Genomic DNA, 19,038 nt, shown 5'->3' on the forward strand with positions numbered 1-19,038 from the left:
GGTGTGTGTGTGTGTGTGTGTGTGTGTGTGTGTGTGTGTGTGTGTGTGTCTGTGTGTGTGTGTGTGTGTGTGTGTGATAAATGTGAAAGTTCCCACCAAAGCCAGAAGAGGGCAGTGCAAGTGCATCCTCTGGAGAGAGACTTAAGAGGCAGCTGTGAACCTAATGTGGGTTCTGGGACCCGAACTCAGTCCTCTGAAAGAGCAACAAATGCTTAACCTCTGAGCCATTGCTCCAACCCTCTACCAATCCTTAAGGTAAAGACTTTATGTTGTAATTTTTTTAAAGATTTATTTATTTATTATATATAAGTACACCGTTCATAGCTGTCTTTAGACGCACCAGAAGAGGGCATCAGATCTCATTACAGATGGTTGTGAGCCACCATGCGGTTCCTGGGATTTGAACTCAGGACCTCTGGCAGAGCAATCAGTGCTCTTAACCACTGAGCCATCTCTCCAGCCCTTATGTTGTAATTTTTTGTTGTCGCTTTTTTTTTTTTTTTTTTTGAGACAAGAGCTCACAAAGTAGACCAGGCTGGCCTGAAATTCGATGTCCCAAGTGCTGGGATAAAAGGTGTGAGCCACCACAGCCAGCAATTGCAAATTGCAAAACCTTTTAAAGTCATACAAATGAGTTTACACTGCGCAGCCTGGGCTAGGTTAAGATGTGATCTTAAAATAAATAAAGAAGTAAGTAAATGGATTTATTAGGTTGACTTATATAGTAGGGTTGAAGAATCCAGCAATGGCTGTCTGTGCGCTGAAGACGCAGAGAACCCAGAAGCTTCTCATCCTGGGAAGTTGGAAGCCTCAGCGCTCCCGCTGAGGTGCCGAAAGTCTAGCTACTCCCTGGAGAGCCAGCGGTTTTGAGTCCACACTAGACCTCTGAAGAAGCTAGAGTCTGATGTCAGCAAATAGTCAGTCACTCCAGCCAATCAGGAAGCATCAAAGGCGGGTACCTACAACCCCAGCCAATCAGGAAGCAGTAAAGGCGGGTACCCATAGCACTGCCTTTTCCTAGAACTCTTTATCTGGGCCACTGGCTGGAAGGTGCCACTCATATTCAGTATGGGACCGTCCTTCTCGGCCACTGTCCCTTGTGTCGATCCTCTGGAATCTGTCCCCCTTAGACATACAGGGGAGTTTCACTAATGCTAGGTGTCTGTAGGTCAAGCTGACAGAACAACCATCATACCCACAGACTAAACTGAAGACACAGAAAAACCCTAGCCAAGGCCAAAAGGAGAAACATCTGGATGTTATTGAGAAGCTGAGGCACTGAGCAAACAGGAAGTCTGTGGGCAGCTGTCTCTCTTGCTCTGCATGGGTTATCCCACAGGTTAGACACCAGAAGACCAGAAAGAGTGACAGAAAAGAGTTGGATGTGATGGTTCACATTGGCCATGCCAGCACTTGGGGGACTGAGACAGGTGGATCTCTGAATTCAAGGCCAGCCTGGGCTACATTACCCTCAAAACAAACAAAAAGGAGCCCACTGTGGTGACACAGGCCTTTAGTGCCAGCACCCCAAGAAGCAGAGGCAGGCGAATCTCTCTGAGTTGGTGGTTAGCCTAGTCTCTACAGTGAGCGAGCTCTAGAACAGTCAGGGCTATGTCGGGAGACCCTGTCTCAAAACAAAAACAAACCAAAAACCAGAAAGAAATACAGAAAAGGTAAGAGCGAACGGCTCCAACAGCCAATGTGGTAGAGAAGTGGAAATGCTGTAATGATTACAGGAGACTAAGCCACAGACCCAGACAGACACACTGCGTGTTGTAATCTCCGGATGCAGTTATGCTATTAGCTACAGACACACACGAAAAGCAGTGACGAATGCGTACGGGGAATGAACAGTTCTGAATCAGCAAGAAGTCGGTGCTAAGCACAGGAAGCAATGCCAGCTCGAAGAGACCTTGGCGGAGTTTGATGAGACAACGAGGTAGCTTAGAATCAGTATGTAGCCAGCGACGCAGCCTCACGATTACATGGATAGCAAGAGGGCCCGGCGGACACGGCCATCACTTAGTGGGAGGTTGTTGGTTTTGTTATTTGGTTTCCAATGCTGTTATACAGTAGTTATACAGTTCTGGCTGGCTCGGAAGTCACAATGTGGCCACAGGGTGGCCTTGAACTTGAGGATCTTCCTGCCTCAGCCTCTGAAATGTCAGCCTTATGGGGGTGAGCCACTCCACCTGGTTTAGATGTCAACACTTCATACCACAATGCCTTCATTATTTCTACTGTAGTGTGATGGGTCAAACCCGAACATTCTGTAACATTTAAATATCAGTCATTCAAACATCACACCAATTCTAATATTAAAGGTGTATAATACCACATTAATCCTAGATCTTGGGAAGCAGAGAAAGAAGGATCTCAGTGAGTTCCAGTCTGGCCTAGTTGGTCTATGTAGTGAGACCCTGTCTCGGAACACTTTATAATCAAGAAACTATATCTGAAATGCACAGGACAGTGTGCCTGCCACTAGGGAATCTCAAAACCCACAAAGAAACACACACAGTAGGTGCTTTCAAAACCCTGCCCTGAGCCTCCTGGACCTTGACATGTCGCAAAAACCAAATCTCACATTGCAAAGAGCAGATCTGACGGGGAAACATGAGCTCAGATCGTGTGCCACTAGATGAGCTGTTCCCAATACAACGGCGAACTTTAAACCCTCTCTGCAGAGCTGGACCATGCCTTTAATCCCCTGTGTTCCACTCTACCAATGGACAGAGACTGTGTTCCGGTACGGCCGGAAATGCTTGTCCTGTTCTTAGGAAGAGAGAGTTCACTGGGATCATCCTGGTGGCATACAGATAAAATGTTTATTACGCATACTTAGCACCAGAAAAGCCACCTCCTCCCGCCAATGCCTTCTCTGGCATGTGTGGCTTTGATATGAGTGGTTTAGGGGGTTGGTAACAGTATCTGACATGTTTGTCATGGAAAGATAAGTGGTCCGCACCGGAGGCTCTCCCAAGGTACGTGGAACTCACAGCCCAGCAAGGCTCCAACCCCAGAAGAAAATCACCAGCTCCTTCAAAGACCCAGCTCAGCGCATCGCTGGACGCAGCTCGGATAAACAAACCAGCCTCTTTCCAAGCAAGGGGAGTTGATCAAGCCCCTCCTCCTTACCCAGAACAGACAGCAATTAGATGCTGAGTGTGGTGTGAAAATGAGGCCTTGGATGGCAATGCCACTTACAGCACTGGATGAACGTGTCCCAACACGAGAGCTGCCCCATCACTGCCCACAAACTCAGACCTTGGTGGAGGTCCGTGGGCTCCCACTACTCTTTCCAGAGTACAGCCACTGGCTCTGGACTCCGGCTCTCAGTTTGTTCCAGGGACAGAAACCAACCTTCCTTCCTGCTCTACCAAGCTAAACTCCTATCATCCAATACAGGACGCACAGGCCTCTGCAAGTGACCGTGAGACTTCTCTGTGCCCAGGTGAGCTCCTGGGGTAATCACAGACCACCAGGTCTCTGTGCCAGAAGACTCTCCCCTCTGTTTGGTTTGCACCCAGACAGAATGTGGTGATGCCTCCCATATGCCTAGAACTCTCTTTGGGTTTCATAATCACATTAAAAACCCTAGTCTTGGTGAGGGGTAATTCCTGAATCCACAATAGGCAAACGCACTCCAGAAACCTTCCCAACTCAGGCCTCAGTAATGCATCTTGATGCCCGGCAACTACCCCCACCCCCACCCCCAGACTCCAGACACCGTGCAGCTTTTTTTTTTTTTTTTTTTTTTTTGGAGCTGGGGACCGAACCCAGGGCCTTGCGCTTCCTAGGCAAGTGCTCTACCACTAAGCTAAATCCCCAACCCCACCGTGCAGCTTCTTTTAAACTTTTTTATTTAATAACATTATGCAGGCTGGGCATGGTGACACATGCCTTTAATCTTGGGAGGCAGAGGCAGGCCAATATCTATGAGTTTGAGCTCACTAAGTAGACCAGGATGGCCTCGAACTCACAGAGATCTGCCTGTCTCTGCCTCCCAAGTCAGGAGAGTAAAGGCACACATCAGTTGTGCATAAACCCCTCCCTAATTGCTGCAGCCTCGTGCTCTTAGGAGGTTCAGGCTGTCGGCAGTTAACAGATGGGGACAGATGACAACTCTATTCACACAGCTATGTCCTGCTGAGTGAGACTTTCAGATGACCGCCTTGGGGTCCCCCATGCTTTGTAAGTAAATCCAGTAAACCCACTAGTTGCCAAGTAAGACTTTGTGGAACCATACATTGGCTTGTCACTGATGCCACGTAAGGAAGGTGTAGATACTTGCCTATGTCTCCCCAGAGAGGGTTCCCGAGATACCATTCCTCATCCACAGATCCCTCATCATAGCTAATCCCAAGACACGAACTCCCCCAAATGCCCAAAAGCAGCTAGTGGGATTGCACAGTGTGAGCAGGGAGTCTCCCATGAGCCCTGGTCTCCATTATACTCCACCTCACGCCCGGGTAGCTGGGGGGTAAAACCCCTGCCCTGAGTACACTGCTTATACAGTGTCTAGTCAAAAAGGACCAACAATGCGTCCCAAGTCAGAGGCACACATACACAAGGCAGAGAAAAGTGTTCATGGAGTCCCTGTCTTGTCCTAGACAGGGTAGGCGTATGATACTGACTTTTCTGTTCCACAGGTCTGGGTCTCTAAAATGTTGCATTCTCATGGGTCAGTTGGGAGAGCACTTCAGTGTCTGTGTTTTCAAAGGGAGAATCAGGACGCTGTCAGGTACATGGTGGGGAGCTCCCTGAAACCATGAAGATGGTCCATCTTCTGACAGTACTCTGACAGTAGTGGGTCCTGAGAACCCAACAGGGCACAGTTAGTGTCTGCAGCCAGGCAGGAGACCCAGGGAGCTGGAGGGTGAGTCTTCCTGCTGGCCACAAGCATTCACAGCCCCTCCCTTTCTTCCCTCACCAGTGACAGATTCATGCAAACCTCCCCACAGGGTGAAGGGTGTCAGCACAGTAAGCACAGGGGTGCTGTGGGTTCTGGAACTTTCTCCAGGGGCAGGGGATTGGCGGAGACACAAAACATCTACCGCTTTCTTTATAAGGTCCCAGTGACAAACCAAAGTTCAGTTCCAATAAGTTCACCCTTGGGCCGAGCGACTTTATTAGACTTACATAAAGGTCAGGGGGTGGGGGCAGATTGCAGGCAGGAGAAGGGAAGCTTTAAAGAGGCCGCACTGGAAAGTGTGGCCAGTGTGGATGATGTCTCCCCCACAAAATCATAGACAGCGCTTCCCACTCTAGTCCCTCCCTCCCTACACTTCAGCCCTTCCTTTCCCTGAACCTCAACCATGTGCAACCAGGGCAGAACTGCATACAGCCAGCTGGGATACTCTAATGAGGGAACCCCAAAAGTCAACGAGCCCAGTTGTGATGATCTTTTGCACACAGGCCCAGCCGCCCTCCTGAAGATGGTGTCTGTCTGACTTCAAAGATTGTCTTGTGCAACAGTTGATGCTGTCCCTTTGCAGGGAACACTGTAAAAAAAAAAAAAAGAAAGAAAGAAAAGCTATCCAACATCTTCCACTTACTACCCCAGGCTAGCCATCCTTCTGAGTGAACCCCATCTCTGCCCTCCCAAAGCTAGGCTATAGATGGCTGTCACTCTTAAGCCAGACCATAATAAGAGCAGAGTTGCAGTGTCCTCTTCCCCTTCAGGCACTGTGTTGAGGGTTTCAGAAATTCACTCGGCTGATGCTCAAACCAGCTTGCCCTGGTAGGTTCCTGGTGTCCCACCTCTCTACTGGACTTTAGTAATACACTGGGATCAGAGAAAGGCCACCCCTCCAAACCGACCTGTGGTTCCACAGCACCCCACATGCATGCTGAGACTTTCCATCCCTAGGGCTCCGGGTTCAGTTCAAGGTCATCCGGAACTACCGTTTCGGGTTCCAGTGGTGAAGCAGGGATCATCACGGAAGCAGGTGTAAAGGGCAGAGACTGCTTACCACACACAGTCAGAGAGCAGAGAGGAAAGAGGGAGGAGTGAGGGCCTTTCCAACAGCCCTCTCCCTCTAACTAGACGCCCCTGCCACAGTTCTACTACCTCCCAAAGGTTCACTTAAACTTTAATCCATCCATGAGTTAAACCCTGGAAGCACTGAAACACACCCAAAAGGTGCCTAGCAATCTTCTCTTCAGCCCTCAATCCAAACAAACTGACAGTACACATGAACTATCACGCCACAGAATGAAATCTAAGAACTGGCCACCCATCCTCCACCCATGCCCATTGTCCATCCTTCCTATGCCTTTCATACCCCTGCTGTCCTACAACCCCTACCCCATACTCTTGGGCCTTCCCTGGCTTCCTCCCTCCTTCTTCTGTCTTCCTAGGTTGCCAGAGAATTCCTGAGCTCCCACACCAACCCTCGGACTGCCATGCTGTCTATAAATGTTATGTCACACACCCCTACCCACAGTGAAGGAAGTCTTCCTTGTCACCGAGTCTTGTGGGCAGTCTAAATCAAAGGTTTTACAGGACAATACTGTAACCACATGCAAAGCACACACTGACTATGCCTATTTCACTTGCTTTAAAAAAAATGCTCTTCTGGGGGCTGGAGAGATGGCTTAGTGATTAAAAGCACTGGCTGCTCTTCCAGAGGTCCTGAGTTCAATTCCCAGCAACCACATGGTGGCTCACAACCATCTGTAATGAGATCTGATGCTCTCTTCTGGTGTCTGAAGAAAGTAACAGTGTACTCACATACATCTTTTTTTTTTTTCTTTTCTTTTTTTCGGAGCTGGGGACTGAACCCAGGGCCTTACCACTGAGCTAAATCCCCAACCCCTACATACATCTTTTTAAAATGCTCTTCTGAACCAGATGGTGGTGGTGCACACCTTTAAGCCCAGCACTTGGGAGGTAAAGGCAGGAGAATCCCTGAGTTTGAGGCCAGCTTGGCCTACAGAGTAAGTTCTAGGTCAACCAGGGCTACAAAGAGAAACCCTGTCTTGGAAAAAGAAAAAGCAACAATTTAAAAAGTGCTCTTCTGCACAGAATATATAAAACTAAACTGAGTCCTAAGGTAAGTTACAGAGTGTGGGTAGGCTCGTGCGCAGTCGCTAGCATGTTACTCCAAGACTCGTGGTAGATGTTATGCTGAGAGCCAAAGAAACTTTTGGCTTCTTTAAGACATGTTAAATTTCACAAAAGGTCACAGGGTCATGATTTCGACATAATGCTGACAAACAAATCCCTTTGGCATTTTAACCCAAAGAACAAAGGAAAATAAACGCACGGCTGAGCACGCCTTTAATCCCAGCACTCAGGAGGCAGAGGCAGGCAGAACTCTGAGTTCAAGGCCAGCCTGGGCTACACAGAGAAACGTCTTGAGAAACAAGAAGAAGAAGAAGGAAGGAAAGAAGGAAGGAAGGAAGGAAGGAAGGAAGGAAGGAAGGAAGGAAGGAAGGAAGGAAGGAAGGAGTGCAGTTCTAAGAAGTTAGCAAGACACAGATCAAAGCGTCTGCCAAACATAGTTTGGGGTTTAGTTGTGAAGTGGCAGTTATTACTAAAATAGAAAAGTATCGGGCTTATGATAGGCAGTGAGATGAAATAAAATAAATTTATCTGTTTTTTAAAGATTTAAATTCAAACTTGGAAGGCATTTTTTTTTTAATTGAGCAGGGAAATATTGCTAGCTAGTGGTGAGGTAGAAAGAGGGTCCTTAAATTGTCTGAATTGAGATTCCCTACCAGCCATGGCTCACCCACTGTCTCTAAAATTGAAATTCCCCACCCTGGCTCAACGGGCTGTCTTAGTCAAGTTTCTCTTCTGAAAGGTAGGAGCTGGGACTGAAGGCTCCTGTTCCCCTTTCCCATTTCACAGCAGAAATTGCAAACTGGTACCCACTAGCTAGAGACTGCCCACCTCGTTTGGTCTGTTTCTTTTTTTTTTTTTTTTAAGATTTATTTATTTTATTTACAGATGGTTGTGAGCCACCATGTGGTTGCTGGGAATTGAACTCAGGACCTCTGGAAGAGCAGTCAGTGCTCTTAACCACTGAGCCATCTCTCCAGCCCTGGTCTGTGTTTCTTTAATCTAGGGTTTATCTTCAGTGACTGAACGTGATGTCTTACCAAGTTAGAGGTTTTTAGTCTTAACAGCTCAGCTAGCCCCTGGACTCACAATCCTCCTGTACCAGCCTCCGAGTGCCGAGGTTACTGGTATGTGCTGCCTTGTCCTGGCAAGTGCGAGGCCTTTAAATCAGTCCTCCAGCTTGCTGCTGTCCCTGCCATTCTTACCATTATGCCCAATCTGTCTCACTCTGACACCACCTGCCCAAACCTGGAAGGACTTGAGTTTCTAGCACCTGCCCTCTAAGGAGCTGTTGTTGCTCACCATGGAAACCAGTTAGCAGCAGCAGGGTCTGATGGAAGGCAGCAGCAGGGTCTGATGAAAGCCAGTTAGCAGCAGCAAGGTCTGACAGAAGCCAGCAGCAGCATCTGACAGAGAGCTTTATCTTGCAATGAACTAGCTGACAATGATGGCAGGGATCCCCCCCCCCCAAAGAGTCATCTTGCCAGGAAGCTGATCTGCAGATGTTTTCTGAGTAATCACTGACAGAGGGGTGAAGTGGAAACTTCTGGCTTCTTTGGAAAGTCGGTTATGTCAAACGATGTTTTGCTGGGGCACCCAGGAGAAAGGATGTCATGCTAGAGCAGACACAGATGTTTTGCTGTAGCAAACCCGTGAAAGGACGCGTGACGTTCAGAAGGAATATAGATATGACCCCGCACGCGACGGGAGCTGGAGCACTGGTTTGCTCTGCCTTGTTGTCCTTCGCTAGTGACACTCGTGCATTGGTTCAGCTTACAGTGCGCTGCTGAGCTCTGCTTGTGGCGATGACTTAGAAACTCGCCACCTAAGGCTTCTGTGGTGTCTTCCTGCTTCTGCGGACTCAGGCAGGTTGGTGAGCCTTGCGGTTTCTTCTGGATGGAACTGCCCTTGCTGGCTGGTGTGCGGTGATGGCTGAGTGGACTGGACTAGAGCTGCCGATTTGTATTTAGTGTTTGCTACCCGGCTGAACCGATGACATCCTGACCACAAAGATTGGACTCACCCTCAAAGAACTATTTCTAAACCAGTCTACTTCCCCTGTGTCCTAATAACTTTCCTCTTCCACTGCCTCTGGTGGGTGATGGGCTAGAGGAGAGGTTGAACCCTTATTAAAGTAGGTTGAGAAAAATTTACACCTCCAGAACGGTGCCTTCTCGTAGCCAATCATGCACATCTGATCCTGATGGCCCAGGCACAAAATGTTTCTGAGCTCTGCACTTCTCAGGAGTAAAGACCATTCTTTTTCTGGGCTGTTCTCATCATGAAATAGTTTGCCCACAAGCTGTTCCTGACATATTACACAATGGACAGGTTAGGAGGCCACTAACCAAGGCCCTCTCCCCGCGGCCAAACTCGGGCTAAGGAAAGACCGGTTTTACTTGGTTTGTGTAGAAAGCAAGTGAATGTTTGTGAGGTAACCACAGGCTGTGGTAAGACCTGGTCAGCCTCTTCTAGCTTCACTTAAACCTTGCTGGAGAATGATGTACCAGCCGCCTTCTATCGCTGCAATAAAACACGAAGACCAGAGACAACTTAAGGGACTTTATTTTTACGTTCAGTTCCAGAAGGCTAGATGTCTGTAATGATGACAGAGGTGTGGCAGTGGGAACAGGAGGCTGAGAGATCACATCTCACACACACATTAGAAGCAAAGTGACAACCGGATAGTGGGGCCAAGCTATAAACACTAAAAGTTCACCTCTAGTGAGCAAGACTCTACCACCTAAAGCTTCCATGACCTCCCCCAAACACCCTCACTAGTGTGGGGGTGACACTAAGTGTTGAACTTCTTCAGCATTTGGGAGACATGTCTCATCTATACCACTACAACTGATCTTAACTTACTTGTGTTTTACTTGTGTTGCTGAGTAAATTTCCCGGCTTTATTTTAGATTTGTTTATTTTACTTTCTGTGTATGAATGGTTTGCCTGTATGCATGTATGAGTGCCATGTGTGTGTCTGTTGGATCCCCTTGAACTGGGATTACAGATGGTTGTGAGCCACTAAGTGGGTGCTGGGAATTGAACCCTGGTCCTCTACAAGAGTAACGAATAATCTTAACCACAGAGCCATCTCTCCGGACCAAATTTCATGGCTTTAAAAACCATTTTTGAGGGGCTGAAAAGACGGCTCAGCAGTTAAGAACACTGGTCATTCTTCCAAAGGTTGCAGCAACTACATGGTGACTTACAGCCATCTATAAAGGGATCTGATGCACTTTTCTGCAATGCAGGCATTCGTGCAATTAGAACACTCATATATATACATACATGCATGCATACATACATACATGCATACATTCTTTAAAGATTTTTGAGGTGGGCATGGTGGTGCACACCTTTAATCCCAGCACTCAGAAGGCAGAGGCAGGCAGATCTCTATGAGTTCAAGGATAACCTGGTCTACAAAGCAATTTCCGGGACAGCCAGAGCTACACAGAGAAATTCTGTCTTGAAAAACAAAAAAGGTTTTGGAGTATTAGCATCGGCATGCGCTGGCTAACAGTAGCTCAGAGCACTAGCATAGCTCTTCACAAACAGGGCGCTAACATGGCCCTTCACAAACACAGTTGAGTCAGAGGTATTTTTGCTGTTTGCCAAAGAACAGTTATTTGATCTTAAAAAAAAAGCCAAGACAAAGCAAATTTTGTACAAATTATCTTTGCACTGTACACATGCAAAGTACTGTACACTGTACACATGGGGAGTGTGGCTGTACACGTGTAGAGTGTGACTGTACATGTATGGAGTGTACTGTACACTGTGAAGTGTGATTGTACACGTGTGGAGTGTGACTGTACACTGTGGAGTGTGATTGTACACGTGTGGAGTATAGCTGTACACGTGTGGAGTATAGCTGTACACATGTGGAGTATAGCTGTACACGTGTGGAGTATAGCTGTACATGTGTGGAGTATAGCTGTACATGCGTGGAGTATAGCTGTACATGCGTGGAGTATAGCTGTACACGTGTGGAGTATAGCTGTACATGTGTGAAGTGTGATTGTACACGTGTGGAGTATAGCTGTACACGTGTGGAGTATAGCTGTACACATGTGGAGTATAGCTGTACACGTGTGGAGTATAGCTGTACACGTGTGGAGTATAGCTGTACATGTGTGGAGTATAGCTGTACACGTGTGGAGTATAGCTGTACATGTGTGGAGTATAGCTGTACATGTGTGAAGTGTGATTGTACACATGTGGAGTATAACTATACATGTGTGGAGTGTAACTGTACACTGTAGAGTGTGATTGTACACATGTGGAGTGTGGCTGTACATGTATGGAGTATACTGTACACTGTGAAGTGTGATTGTACATGTGTGGAGTATAACTGTACATGTGTGGAGTGTAACTGTACATGTGTGGAGTATAACTATACATGTGTGGAGTGTGACTGTACACTGTGGAGTGTGATTGTACATGTGTGGAGTGTGACTGTACATGTGTGGAGTGTGACTGTACATATGTGGAGTGTAGCTGTACATATGTGGAGTATGACTGTACATATGTGGAGTGTGGCTGTACATGTGTGGAGTATGACTGTACATGTGTGGAGTATGACTGTACATGTGTGGAGTGTGACTGTACATGTGTGGAGTGTGACTGTACATGTGTGGAGTATGACTGTACATGTGTGGAGTGTAACTGTACATGTGTGGAGTGTGACTGTACATATGTGGAGTGTGGCTGTACATGTGTGGAGTATGACTGTACATGTGTGGAGTATGACTGTACATGTGTGGAGTATGACTGTACATGTGTGGAGTGTGATTGTACATGTGTGGAGTGTGACTGTACATGTGTGGAGTATAACTGTACATGTGTGGAGTGTAACTGTACATGTGTGGAGTGTGACTGTACATGTGTGGAGTAAGACTGTACATGTGTGGAGTGTGACTGTACATATGTGGAGTGTAGCTGTACATATGTGGAGCATGACTGTACATATGTGGAGTGTGGCTGTACATGTGTGGAGTATGACTGTACATATGTGGAGTATGACTGTACATGTGTGGAGTATAACTGTACATGTGTGGAGTGTGACTGTACATGTGTGGAGTGTAGCTGTACATATGTGGAGTATGACTGTACATATGTGGAGTGTAGCTGTACATGTGTGGAGTATGACTGTACATGTGTGGAGTATGACTGTACATGTGTGGAGTATGACTGTACATGTGTGGAGTATGACTGTACATGTGTGGAGTATGACTGTACATGTGTGGAGTGTGGCTGTACATGTGTGGAGTATAACTGTACATGTGTGGAGTGTAACTGTACATGTGTGGAGTGTGACTGTACATATGTGGAGTGTGGCTGTACATGTGTGGAGTATGACTGTACATGTGTGGAGTGTGACTGTACATGTGTGGAGTATGACTGTACATGTGTAGAGTGTGATTGTACATGTGTGGAGTGTGACTGTACATGTGTGGAGTATAACTGTACATGTGTGGAGTGTAACTGTACATGTGTGGAGTGTAACTGTACATGTGTGGAGTGTGACTGTACATATGTGGAGTATAACTGTACATATGTGGAGTGTGACTGTACATGTGTGGAGTGTGATTGTACATGTGTGGAGTGTGACTGTACATGTGTGGAGTGTAACTGTACATGTGTGGAGTATAACTATACATGTGTGGAGTGTAACTGTACATGTGTGGAGTGTGACTGTACATATGTGGAGTGTGGCTGTACATGTGTGGAGTGTGACTGTACATGTGTGGAGTATAACTGTACATGTGTGGAGTGTGACTGTACATGTGTGGAGTGTAACTGTACATGTGTGGAGTATAACTATACATGTGTGGAGTGTAACTGTACATGTGTGGAGTGTGACTGTACATATGTGGAGTGTGGCTGTACATGTGTGGAGTATGACTGTACATGTGTGGAGTATAACTGTACATGTGTGGAGTGTGACTGTACATGTGTGGAGTGTAACTGTACATGTGTGGAGTATAACTATACATGTGTGGAGTGTAACTGTACATGTGTGGAGTGTGACTGTACATATGTGGAGTGTGGCTGTACATGTGTGGAGTATGACTGTACATGTGTGGAGTATAACTGTACATGTGTGGAGTGTGACTGTACATGTGTGGAGTGTAACTGTACATGTGTGGAGTATAACTATACATGTGTGGAGTGTAACTGTACATGTGTGGAGTGTGACTGTACATATGTGGAGTGTGGCTGTACATGTGTGGAGTATGACTGTACATGTGTGGAGTATAACTGTACATGTGTGGAGTGTAACTGTACATGTGTGGAGTATAACTGTACATGTGTGGAGTGTGATTGTACACGTGCACAGTGTAGGAAGATGAGCTTCACTCCTGGCCTTTGAGCAAATGTGACTATCATCACTCTGGCCACTGTTGTAAAGCGGTGACAGGGTCTGTGATGGGGATACACAGAGATACAGATGCAGAACGCCCTCCTGTACTTACCAAGTTTACCTTTTTAGCGCTGCTATGTGCCAACCACCATTTCCTTTCCTGAACCGTTTTTCATCTTGTAAACCAACGCTCTGAGACAGTTAGGACAGCCCAGACCCTGGCCATCACCCTGGCCACTGCACAAGTTTGCTGTCTCATCTGAACGAGACAGGCTTTTGGTTTTTTTCAGGCAGATTTCTCTGGGTCCTTTCATAATCCCTATTCCTTGGCATGAAGGGTGAGCTTCAGAGAGCCTGCTAAGGAGCCTGCCATGGCTTCACAACCAACTGGGATCTTAAGGCAGCCAAAGCACGTGTTAAAAACAGTAAGGATGGACCACCACCGAGGTGACTCAGTGGGTAAAGACACCTGCCACCAGGTCTGGTGACCTAAGTTCCACCCCTGGGCCCTACGTGGTGGGAGAGAGTAGACTCAGAAGTCATCCTGTGACTTCCACACATGCACCGTGGCACCTACACACCCACGCATATACAAACTAGTAAACGTTAAAAAAAATGTTTTAAAGGGCCTGACTCTGTATGTTAAGGGAAGAATACTAATACATGAACAATGACAAAGCAGCCATGAACTTTGTGAATCCCTAGCAAGAGAGACTTCCTTCTGCACAAAACATCCAGTACACACTCAGCCTTTTGAACTGACCCGAAGAAGTGCTCTGAGTGCCTAAAGCTCCACTCACCCTTTAATAGCACAAGAAAGTCACGTTGGGAGAGCTGGACGTGGGAGCTCACCTAATTCAAGAAAACTCAAAGTGAGCCCACTCTTTCCTTAAGAAATCTGCAGTCCCATCTGGTACTTGCTATATTTACTCAGAGCGGTACCAAAAACTAAAGGCTATTTAGAGCATGTTGTTAGAGCTTCTCGAAGCTCCTTGCATCTACTGGCGACTATCACAGACACACGGAAGTGGGCTCTAAGAGGACATTTAAAGGCAGCCCCCTGGCCAGGTCGGGAGTCAGCTATGGCCTGTGCACCATACCTTCAGCAGGACCCTGGGAGGCTGCTCGCCCAGAAGAGGTTTGCTCTACCTCACAGGGGTGCTTGGAAATGAGGTTCCGATCCCACTGTGAGCACCAGACCTGAGGGTGGTTTCCTGCTGTCACTATGACAACAGACAAGCATGATTGATGGGAAAGAACGCATTTCGCCAGGTTTCACCTTCAGACTAGGCCACCTGTTTTGTTCACACCAAGCGACCTTGGTCAAACCTCCTAACATCTCTGTGCTTCAGTTTCCTTAAGAGAATCTACACCTGGGAGGACTGTTGCAGGGAGTATATGAGGTAACACATGAAGCACCGAGCCCAGACTTGACACGAAAGCTTGACAAGTATGAGCCACCCCCTGAAGCACTAGCCCACTGGAGGTTACTCGAGTTTTTAACTTGATATAGACAAGGGCAGCCTTCATGGGGTCAGCCTTTGCCCCAGTGGCTGTGGCATTCTTTAAGAAGATGAGGTACAGACAGGTTCACTCAGAGAGAATATGTGAGGATACACAAACATCGAGACAGCCTATGTGCCCATCGCAGGTGGGTTTTTTTTTTTTAATAATTTTGATCTGTTTTCCAAAACAGTCTTGCTTTGTAGCACAGGCTAGCCTTCTAGTCTCAGTCCCTCTTCTTCCTCCCTGGTGCCGGGATCACAGGTATGTACCATCAAGATTAGAACTTTAGCTAGGCGTGGCGGTGGATGCCACTAACCCCAGCACATGGGGAGCAGAGGGAGGTGGTTCTGTGGATTCCAGGTCAGCCAGGGCTACATAGTTAAATTCTATCAATAACAAAAACAACAACAACAACAACAATATGATAGAGCTTGCATAGGTCAGCAAGATGGCTTATCAGTTAAAGGTACTTGCCACCAAATCTAAGACCTGAGTTTGATTCCCAGGACCCCCAAAGTAGGAGAGAAATAACTCTCTCAAGTTGTCCTCTGGCTTCTACTTGATGCTGTGGTGTGTGTGTGTGTGTGTGTGTGTGTGTGTGTGTGTGTGTGTGTGTGTGGTGTGTGTGCATATAACAAGTAAATAAATAAAATATAACTTGAAAAATGGAGCTTTGTAAATACAAGCAATGGACACCGAAAACTGCCAGCATCCACTGGAAGCAGGACAGACAGCATGGCCTTGAGAGCTAGGACCCACTTACCACTTATTTACAGTAACTCTGGCCTGAGAAAGTCCATTTCTGGTGCCTTAATTCCAGCACTACGTGGTGCTTTGTCACCTGTGCTGCTTAAGTTCAACTGCCAACGTGCTGATGAGAAACAGAATCACAGGGGAAGCAAGCCTCTGACCAGCATCTTCACGAGGTTGATACAATGAGAAGCCCCGCCCACTGCAGACTTACCACGCTCCCCCCACCCCCCCAGCTGGGGACGAACCCAGGGCCTTGCGCTCCCTAGGCAAGCGCTCTACCACTGACGCTCCTGTGATCGCGCCCGCTCGACCAAGATAAACTGTACTCTGAACCTCGAGCCAAAGCCAACCCTTCCTCTCCTATATTGCTTCTGGGAGGAGAGTCCATCACAGCAACAGGAAAGGAAATTAATGCAGTGCCCCTGGCTCTCTGGTTTCCTGTCCCGAGGTGCAGCCTGCTAATCCCACCACGTGTGGGGATCACTTAAATTACACGTTGCCTTCCTGACGCTGAACTGGTGGAACTACTTGTGTTTTCAGTTTCCAACACTGCACAATAAATAGATCTCTTCACTCTTAAAAAAAAAAAGCTAGCCCTCCTCAGCTATGTCTTTATAGTAAGAATATGTATGCTATATAGTAAGAATATAGTATACTATATTGCAAGAATATAGTATACTATCTCACAGACTGAAATAGTATGTTGAATGTTCAGATTCTGTAAGGTTGGAACACAGAGGACATGTAAATGTTTGAATAAAATGAATAAAGATGAGCAGAGGTAAAGCAAGAAACAGTGAATGATGAGGCAGGTGTGGATCCATGCACACCTGGATGGGGTCAGTACACAGGTGGCCCATGCACACCTGGATGGGGACAGAGCACAGGTGTGGATCCATGCACACCTGGATGGGGTCAGTACACAGGTGGCCCATGCACACCTGGATGGGGACAGAGCACAGGTGTGGGTCCATGAACACCTGGATGGGGACAGAGCACAGGTGTGGGTCCATGCACACCTGGACGGGGACAGTGCACAGGTGTGGGTCCATGCACACCTGGACGGGGACAGTGCACAGGTGTGGGTCCATGCACACCTGGATGGGGACAGTGCACAGCTGTGGGTCCACGCACATCTGGACAGGAACAGAACACAGGTGTGGGTTCATGCACATCTGGACGGGGACAGTGTACATATTTGGGCAGAGCTCATACACACCTGGATGGGACAGTGGTGCTTACTCATGGGCACTAAGGACCTAAACTAGGGCTCTGATCATCTGGCTAAGACAAGACTACACACGTTGTCTTTTGAGAATGTCCATTGTGCTGAGGGTCCGAATTTTCCAAATGCCAGAAATATAGATAAATATATATATGTGTAAAATCCCCCATTTTTTTTTCTTCTTTTTTCTTTTTTTTGGAGCTGGGGACCGAAGCCAGGGCCTTGAGCTTGCTAGGCAAGCACTCTACCACTGAGCTAAATCCCCAACCCCAAAATCCCCCATTTTTAACACTATTTTTTTATTTTATGTGTGTTAGTGTTTTACCTGCATGTGAGTGTACCACATGCTTGTCTTTAGAGCAGTGGTTCTCACTTTCCTACACTACAGCCCTGTAATACCTTCCTCCTGCTGTGGTGACTCCCGAACATAAAATCATTTTTGTTGCTACTTTCTAACTGTAATTCTACTACTGTTATGAATGGTGAACAAGAAGCACTGCCTCAGGGGCTGGAGGAGACATTAGACGCCCTGAACTGGAGTTTAAGGGTAGTTGTGAGCCACTGTGTGGTGCCAGGAACCAAACCCAGGACCTTGCAAGAACAATACGTCCCTTAACCACTGAGCCCCAAACGCCCTGTCCCTAGCAGTAACGAGAACCCGGAAATGGGTGGTAGAGCGCTGCAGTTCCCACACAGGGGTGTGCTAAGCACACTGAGCAACAGAAGGGAGATGTGCGCATGGACCTCTCCGGGCACGGTGACCAGAGCACAAGGTCACCCTGATTCTAACAAACTGCTGAACCAGGGCTTGCTTCCAGAACATACTGGGTCATGGGCCTGCTCTTGCTTTCCTTTGCACGCTGACTGCCCTGAGATACCTAGAAGCAAGCTCCTGAGGCTGTGGTCTTTGGGGATCCAAAGTTAAAGAATGTGAGCTTTATGCAGAGGGCTGTCCCGGGATGCACGACACCTGCGGCCTCTGGGAAATTGCCAGAGATCTCAGTTTCCCATCCTGCCCTGGAGAAACAGCCTCTGCAAGGCCCAATTCGTTGATTTGAAAGTATTTTTTAGGGGCTGGGGATTTAGCTCAGTGGTAGAGCACTTACCTAGGAAGCACAAGGCCCTGGGTTCGGTCCCCAGCTCCGAAAAAAAAAAATAACCAAAAGTATTTTTTAATTATATTTGTTTAGTAGTATGTATGGGCGTGTACATGTTACAGTGTGCCTGGGAAGGACACACCACCCCGGGTGACAACTTGAGCGATTCAGTTCTCTCCTCCAAGCATTTGGACACTGGGATGGAACTAAGCCGCAGTAAGCCCAAGACGCTTTGCCGCTGAGCCATCTCGCTAGCCTCCCAGTCTGTGGTTCCATAAGCTTCTGCCCCGAGGAAACCAAGTCCCACAAAGATAAACAGGAGAGCTTTCTTTTAAGAAATGAATGAATCCAAGAGGCTGGAGAAGTGTGCAGGGAATAATGGTGCTTGCTATGTGAGCACGAGGGCCAGAATTTGGTCTCAGGCACCCACGTAAAATCCAGGCATGGCTGTATCTGCCTGTAACCCCAGCATTAAAGGGCAGAGATGGGCAGATACTGACAGCTGGTCAGCCTGGCAGAAACAAGTAAGATTCCAGTTCAGTCAAAGACTTCCTCTCAGTCAGGCGGTGGTGGTGCCTTTAATCCGGGTTAAAGTAGCAATCCCAGGGACTCAGGCAGGAGGAGCAAGCGTTGTGCAACACCTCCACAAGCACTTGCAGTGCTCACACCAAGCATCCTCATGGCCACTCACAGTGTGGGGGTGGGGATTCAGTCCAGGGACCATATACTGGCAGCAGTACCCGGCCCAGTGAGCAACTATCAAGCCAGCAACCTTCCCTGTTCTGAGACAGCCGATGCGAGAACAGAGACAACATTCTCACCCCTGATGTCCCAGCATCTGTGTGGCAGAGAAGGTGCGGGCTGACTCACACCACTCAGCTCTTCTTCCTCTGTCCAGGAGTGGCAGACAAGGCTCCTCTGCTGTCAGGGCTGCTTTGAAGAAGGGTACTCCTTCACCTGGATGCTCACATTTCCCCAGACACTCCTGCGTCTGTTCTAGGTCTCCACAAAACCAGAT

General features: G+C 47.6%; 1 protein-coding gene across 4 annotated transcripts in view; it reads right to left on the bottom strand.

Annotated features, from left to right (window-relative positions):
• Nucleotides 1–19,038, bottom strand: part of LOC120103627 (uncharacterized) — a 25,296-nt gene continuing 6,258 nt past the window's right edge. The window contains exons 1-3 of one of the 4 annotated variants that reach the window (XM_063262706.1): nucleotides 8,372–15,889; nucleotides 5,824–5,967; nucleotides 1–5,504 (exon numbers count right to left, since the gene is read on the bottom strand). In XM_063262706.1, coding sequence (XP_063118776.1) covers nucleotides 10,708–13,386 — 2,679 coding nt within the window. In that variant the 5' untranslated portion in view covers nucleotides 13,387–15,889 and the 3' untranslated portion in view covers nucleotides 1–5,504; nucleotides 5,824–5,967; nucleotides 8,372–10,707. Of the gene's footprint in view, nucleotides 5,968–8,371; nucleotides 15,890–19,038 lie in introns of those variants that run through there. The other 3 variants (XM_063262707.1, XM_063262705.1, XM_063262708.1) reach the window with 3 other exon arrangements.

The sequence above is a fragment of the Rattus norvegicus genome, chromosome 6, assembly GCF_036323735.1.
Source record: "Rattus norvegicus strain BN/NHsdMcwi chromosome 6, GRCr8, whole genome shotgun sequence".
Lineage (NCBI taxonomy): Eukaryota > Metazoa > Chordata > Mammalia > Rodentia > Muridae > Rattus > Rattus norvegicus.